At 41.9% G+C, this 7,719-nt stretch overlaps 1 protein-coding gene across 2 annotated transcripts in view; it reads left to right on the forward strand.

Annotated features, from left to right (window-relative positions):
- Positions 1 to 7,611, forward strand: part of arf1 (ADP-ribosylation factor 1) — a 52,791-nt gene extending 45,180 nt beyond the window's left edge. For both annotated transcript variants that reach the window (XM_084327465.1, XM_084327466.1), the window contains exons 3-5: positions 4,406 to 4,516; positions 4,655 to 4,779; positions 5,952 to 7,611. In XM_084327465.1, coding sequence (XP_084183591.1) covers positions 4,406 to 4,516; positions 4,655 to 4,779; positions 5,952 to 6,107 — 392 coding nt within the window. In that variant the 3' untranslated portion in view covers positions 6,108 to 7,611. The remainder of the gene's footprint in view (positions 1 to 4,405; positions 4,517 to 4,654; positions 4,780 to 5,951) is intronic.
- Positions 7,612 to 7,719: the final 108 nt, after the last annotated feature.

Raw genomic sequence — 7,719 nt, forward strand, 5'->3', positions numbered from 1 at the left:
CTCCATTCCAATGGGTGCAATACCATCCGGGAGACGATAGGGGACGCTTTTTTCACATCTGAGCTCCTGATGGGGCTGGTTTCCCAACGGTAGACTCGGATGATGAAATATGAATTCAGATCGCTAATAATAATAAAAAAAAGAGCTAGTGACAGAAGTAGTTAGGGAGTTCCACGTCTTGCTTCCTTCCCGTCTGCTACACATACAGGCCTGTGTGTGACGGTGACGTCACGTACCGATCCTTAGCTGTTTTATTTCAGGCTACAGCAGAACTTGAGCTTCAGAAATGCTTGTTAGCTTGTATGGACGCTAGCGCACTACTTCACCAATAAGAGCCTCGCTACACTACTTCACCAATAAGAGCCTCGCCACACTACTTCATCAATAAGAGCCTCGCTACTAGGGCTGACCTTCAAAGCTTTTTTTGGCAATCGAAGCTTCGGGGCCGAGCTTCGATTTTAATTTTAGTTGTGGGACTTGTACAGCACTTTGGTAAACTTTGTTGTTTTTAAATGTGCTCTATAAATAAAGTGGATTGGATTAATTAATTAAGTAGCCCCTTTCGTGACTGTGACGCAGCCAACAAGGTTTCACTCGGCTGCACTGCCTGGGTGCAGTGGGGCTGCTCTCACAGCCAACGACATGACATTACATAATTATGTTGCAACCTTTGTCTATCAAGCAAACAATTATATTATATTTAATTTATAATTATATCAGACAATGCACCTACAAAAGCAGATGATTACAATTAAATTAGCCAACTTGGTAACACATTAGTCATAGCAGCATAGGCATAGCCTTATTAATGTTTTGTGTGGCGTCGCCGTCGTGTACAACGATACTTACGTTTTTTAGGTGATTTGACAAAGTTGTTGTAGAGTTGTGATATGCCATTTTCTTCTGGCATATCTGGCACTCTGCTTTTTGGGCATTGTCTTTGCATATTTTAAAGTGTAACCACACGTCTTATGACTTCTTCGTCGACATGTCTGCTGCACATGTCCTTGTTGTTTTCAACACAGATAATCTCCACATGCTTGTTGTAGAGAGGTGGAGTCGAGGCGCCGCTTACTTTCGTTTCATTGGAATGGAGGCGCAAGATTTGAGACAAAAAAAAATTATTTGTTTAAACTTCGATTTTTTTTTATGTTCGAAGCTTGTGCCATCGAACGAAGCTTCGAAGTATTTAAGACAGCCCTACTCGCTACTAAGTTATTTGATTCAGTCAACACTGATGCCACCACCACGCTACTGGGAAATTTAGTTAAGCTACTAACACTGCCACTTGTAGCGTCGCTACTGCCAAACACAGACTGCTACTGTGGGGGGACTGGTGTGCTGTACCGCAGTGTTTTGGAGAGTTGATGTAGAGGAGCCTGGTTCCAGAACACTGGCCGCTCACCACTGAGCCTCTTGGAGGTGCCGTAGGTCTAACTCAACGAATAGGGGTGTGACGATGCACCCATCTTTCAGATTCTATACACGTTTAGAATTTGAAGTCATGATTGGATTTAATTTTCAATTCTGTATGTTAAGATGTAGTCATACTAACAGAGTTCTAATTATAGATGTAGTATATAATATATATATATAGCCGGAAACGGCTTACGACGTGTTTCAAGTTCATGCTAATTCTGCCAATCCACGGCGTACGACGTTATTGAGATCATATATCATTTTTTCGCCATGTTATTCATAATTCCCTCACGGAGCCTCGTCTGATGCAGTGGGAGCATGCACAACTCTGCAACGCTTCAATACTGCCCCCTGGTGGATGTTTTGCCCAAGAGGCTTGTGTTGCGTCAATCTGGTCCACACGTTGACACTTTTGAACAGCGCTGCCCCACACACACACTACTGCATCAAAAGTTACTACTTATGTAGTAACATCAGCGTATTTACATAGCAACGACCGAGGTCGACCTAGATATAGCAAGCATTAGCCGTTCATATCTCAGCCCGTGCTGACTCCGTTGTGCCCATTCTGCGGTCTGTTAATAACGTTTTCAATCAGACAGATGTATGGAAAGGCTTTTATTATAACATCCGTTGCAGTAAAATCATTATGCCTCCAGTCGTTTAGTCATTCTGCAGAGCTAAAAGCTAAACGTCGGCCGCGGCGAGCTACCGCTGCCATTGTTGTTTTCATTGAGATCTCCAATGGCGGAAGTAAAAAATGAATACGCGCTTGCCGATTGGTGCTAAGAACAGCAGGGCGGGTGCAAGCGATGTGACGTAATTGGCAGACGCGACTGTCAATCAAAATGATTGTTTGCCGACTGAATGAATATAAACGTTATTAACAGATTGCAGCATAGGTACACAATACAGTACAGCTCAATACAACAACAGTCAACAGTGGACTGGAGGATGCAGACCAGAGAAAGACGTTCGTCTTGTTTACATCAGGGTCCCCCATTTTCAATTCATCATATTTCCTATCTAAATCATATAATATCTCATTGCTAAATATATGCAATATATAATCTAATAATCCAATAATCAAAATCTAATATATAATATAAAAATGCTAAATGCATGGGTATTTTATTTTGTCTTTAATGTTAGCTTGCAAACTCAAATACTGTCTTGGTAAGCCTCATAATGAATTGTTTGGGGAAAAAAAGAAAAACATCGTGATGCGTATCGTGTATCGCCGAAAGGTCAGAAAATATCGTGATATCATATTTAGGCCATATCGCCCAGCCCTATTTTCAGCTCGTTTGTTTATTATTATCCATGCAAACTGCTCCGATCAATATATCACCCATACTACATAAAGCATTTACTGACGATCACAGAATTATAAACGACCCCCCCCGTTCACCTGCGCATGATCAGTCATAACGTTTAGTATCATGTACAGTTGAAATTTTTAATATAGCGTGTATCACCAACAAACAGCATTTGATAATCTATATATGCGTTTATGCCTATATCTCACGTTCTAGGAATTACTGCCGAAAACGATAAAAACATATTTATATTCTAGACGGTATTTTCGTATGAACCTATGAATGAAAAAGTTAAACGTTCCTACATCCTGAACGATAGATAATCGATGTTGAATGGGCCATAGTAATGTCAATTTAGCAATACAATTTCAAAAGTTATAGCCCTGCAAAGAAGGTAAACATCTCCATAGGCTTAGACTGGTGGCAGTGATCAAACATTGATGGATATAAGCGTGGCAGGGAATGTGTTAAGCATTATGCTAATAGTAGTAGCCTTGAATGAGAATGATCGTCAATATAGTTTAACAGAGACTGTATTTACTGTAGAGACTCTATTTAGACTTCATACTTTTCCTCCCTCCGATTCTGTATTGAGATCGTTACACCCCTATCAGTGCAACATCTATGATGGGAGGTGCCAATGACATGTCCCTGCTCCACTCACACATTCCCCCCCATACTCCCTAGAAGAGTAAGATGTGTCAAGCGTATTGGAACGCCCCTCTGCCTACTACGGTAGTTTGAGAGAGACGGATAGACGAGTGAGCGGTGGTGGGCAGTCGGTAGCAGTGGATTTAGAGGAGAGGAGAGTCATTCATTTATAGCTTTAGCGAAAGCAAACAAATTATCTGCTTATTAATTTAACTAACGGATACAATATATCTTTATAGCAGTTCATTCTGAAATAATCCCAGACAGAGCCAGAGGGAGACTATACAAAAAATCGCATTTGTGCCTTTATGTAATCTGTAAAGCATAAATTTGCAATAGCTGTAACCTTTTTGTGATAGGCCACTCCCATTGCTGCACCCACTTTTAACCAAGTGACATGAACCATGCCCAGTTTCAGCCTCCTAGGGTGAAAACAGGGTTATTTTTTTGGATCAACCAACCGAAAGAGTGACCCATAGAGCTGCTGGTCTTGGCTAAAGATCTGTGCCGGTTCCGTCACACATCTGTCTCTAACTAGGACAAGCTTGAAATGAGCACAAGCTTGAAATGAGCGACGCAGCAGGTCAGCAGCACACAGTCCTTGCATGAGCTGATCCACCAATCGCTTGCTGGGGGCAGCAACAATTTTCTCCACTAGAGGCTGAACTCTGACCCCATCCCAGCTGTGATGTTTCACCTCCAAAGAGGTAGTCTCACGTCACAATCTGTGGGGCCAGAGTATGCAGCAGGTTGCAAATTTCAAACGCTAGATGGCAGCACAAGGACACTCTTCTGCCTGTATTCTCTGCTGTGATTTTGTCCCAGAAATGTTGAAACGATGACCAGGATTAATAGGTTTCACTACATAGAAGGCATATACACACAGCTCAAAAAACACAATCTCTTGTGTAATTACTCTTTAAGAAAGTCTGTTCAGATACATAGTGGTTTGTCCTTTCTCCATACTGCTGTAGACATTGTGTAGGCCGTTTGTTGACCAGCTGTCTCCTTTCCAGGTTTTAACGTAGAGACTGTAGAGTACAAGAACATCAGCTTCACGGTGTGGGATGTCGGGGGTCAGGACAAGATTCGACCGTTATGGCGCCATTACTTCCAGAACACACAGGGTAAGCATTCGTCCGAATGTATTAGCTTTTGATAGGCCTGTTTATCCTGCCAAATAAGTGACATTTTGGACCCACTCTCATGGATGTTCTTCCCCCACACACTGAACCTGGCTGTTCCCTTTGCTTTGCGTGTTTCAGGTCTCATCTTTGTTGTGGATAGCAATGACCGTGAGCGAGTGAACGAGGCCCGCGAGGAACTGATGAGGATGTTGGCAGAAGACGAGCTGCGAGAGGCAGAGCTATTGGTGTTCGCTAACAAACAGGTGAGCTAGATATTCCATCATCCAACATGATATTTCTATTAGAAAGATTTCTCATCCTAAAATAAAGTGGCTCATCTATGAATGGGTGGGTGGGTGGTGTCTAGAAGAGATCCAGTTTGTCACCGTTCTCCAGTTTAAAGCATAACATTGAACTTAAAATGAACGTCCTTAACTCAATGGACGCCATGGGGGCACTGTTTACCTTCTGGTTAGAACGCCATCGCTGTAATGCAATGGGGAGAATGCCATTTTTGCGAGTGCTAAACCTATATGAAATATTATAGTTATGGATCTAATAAACACGTTGATTGTCAGTGAGTTTCTTCCAGTCAACATGCAAAAAACAGAATTTTTTCATACATACATTTCCGTTTTATACCGTGGTGAATCGGAGTATAGTTCCAGAGCGATTCTGTCTCTAACCGCGCTTCAATGCATTTCCTTAGAAATCGTGCCATTTGTCGCTTGATTTATGAATCGTTCTGAAAATAACGCTAGATTATCGGTATTATGTGTCCTCATGCACGAACAGGAGCGGGGGGCTGAAAAGTCGCTTCGCCGTGCCTTGGTCACAGCCAACCGCACGCACACACACATGCGTGATCGTTACGAAAGAAACCTCGGATTAACCCGAGATTGGTAACATAGAGTCCTTAACTCACATCTGATGTACTGCAAAAAGATTAATCCAATCCCTGATCGCCATTCCAAATATTGATCGCGTTTATTGATCCAACATTATATGTCAAACGCATAATCCACGCTGCTCCCAGTCTCCCCAGTCCATGTGTTATAACGATACTGCATGCCCGAGAAGGAAAACCTGGACCGGACTTCTTAGATCAGCGTACAGTCCAAGGGGGAGGGATTCCAATGATCTGTAATACCAGCCGGAAGGCGTTAGGCGGCGTTGTCTGATGTTGTGCCACCTCTCGATAGAATACCAGCCCATTTCCTGCCAGCTTTACCTGTGCTTATCAGAGTCCTAGTGTGTACTACATATAGGGCAGGCTATCTAATCAGGGTCCTAGTGTGTACTACATATATGGCAGGCTGTCTAATCAGGGTCCTAGTGTGTACTACATATATGGCAGGCTGTCTAATCAGGGTCCTAGTGTGTACTACATATATGGCAGGCTGTCTAATGCGTTGCCTCCGTCTGTGTTCTATAGGACCTTCCAAATGCAATGAACGCAGCAGAAATCACAGACAAGCTGGGACTCCACTCCCTCCGTAACAGATCCTGGTACATCCAGGCGACCTGCGCCACCAGCGGTGATGGACTATATGAAGGACTGGATTGGTTGTCTAACCAGCTCAAGAAATAATCATCCATATACTGTTCCAACTCTCTGTCCCTGCTCTGTACTCCTCTGATGTTGCAAATTGAGCTACCTTGTCAAAAAGAAAAGAAAAAAAAAGTACTGGAAGCTGCCCTCATTTCATCTCTAACTACAAAACCAATACAGGCCGGTGGGCGGGGGTTTTAATCTTGTAAAGCTGTCGGTCTTTCTTTTTTATTTTATTGAATGTAAATATCTAAGTACTTGGTAATAGGGTAGCTTATTGCACACTTACTAAATCCACCGGGGGTTATTTATCTTCCTGGCCTTTTGGCAGTCATATGTGTAGTAAATGAGAAAAGGGAGGCAAATAATGTAAATGTACCAGCGAACATGGGCCCAAGGATCCCATTGCAGCCTGGTGACTTCCTTACATCAGCTTGCATGTAAAACTGGCCATTTATACTGTACGGAGTGTTGTATTCATCGATTGATAATGAATGAATTATACATACTACGTAAGCACTACTTGCAGCTATTATGCTTACTTACAAATGCCACCAGTATATCCAGCCCTCAAAGTACCATTAGCAAACACTGGCATTACCTAGTTGTACTATTTGGACTGTGATTATTGAGTCAGTCAGCTTCAAGGAGAACTCCTGTGAACACTTACCAGCTTTTCTTATACTGTGTCTGTTAGCTTGACTTGAGAAACGGCTGCCATGATCTCTCATCTACTTGCTTTATAATTGACAAGAGGTGCTGTCTGTTCGGTCGGCATTCAATTTTTGTGTTTGTATGACAGTGTCTCAGGTTTATCATGTTCTGCCTTTGCAATATACCTGAATTAGCAAAAATGCATGATGTGGTCTGTTGGTCTCGTCAGACATGCAAATGATTGTCGAGATGGGACTAGCTAATTGATTGTTTACATTATTTGGCTGCACAAGTTGTCGGTCCGCAGGTGCCCCAAGGGTTGGAGTGCATTGAAAATCTGAGGACAAGTGTACAGGGTATCAGAATTCTAACAGCCCTATACTGTAACCTAATGTATGTGCTGTGTGATGTAATTGTTTTAACAAAAGCACTTGCACACAGATGCTCCTAGTGTCCTTACAATAGCCTCCAAGAAGAAAAACATGCCTTTTGAGAACGATTTAATGCAATCTATTGGGAAGAGAGGCATTTCGATGGCAATACAAAATTAGTTTGAGCTACATCTTTTAGCATAGTGCAAGTATTCCTTCATTTATTACGTCGTCTTTGAGGCAAACAAGCCATATTTCGGTCTTCTTTTCCAAGACACATGTTGCCTATATTTTCAAGCTTGCTCATCTAAAATGTGTGGGTGTTACTTCACTCTAGTCTAGTGCTCTGGAAAACGTCTTAGCGGTGCATTAAACCCTTTTTCTTTTGATAACTGCCTAAACATTTGTTAAACTATGTTAATCTCTTAGCAAACTTTGTCTAAACATTTTTATGTAAAGTTGTTAGCTTTTGTTTTGTGAGGAAAAAGCACTGTAATTAAAGTGATTGGAGAAAACGAGATCTGTATTTGATTTTCATTCTTATACAACAATCAATTTCTTAATAAATTGTCTCCCTTTTTTAGCCTTCTACTTCACCCATAAAACTAGCATTTTTGTAATCTAAA

The sequence above is a fragment of the Notolepis coatsorum genome (assembly GCF_963971535.1).
Source record: "Notolepis coatsorum genome assembly, chromosome: 13".
Classification (NCBI taxonomy): domain Eukaryota; kingdom Metazoa; phylum Chordata; class Actinopteri; order Aulopiformes; family Paralepididae; genus Notolepis; species Notolepis coatsorum.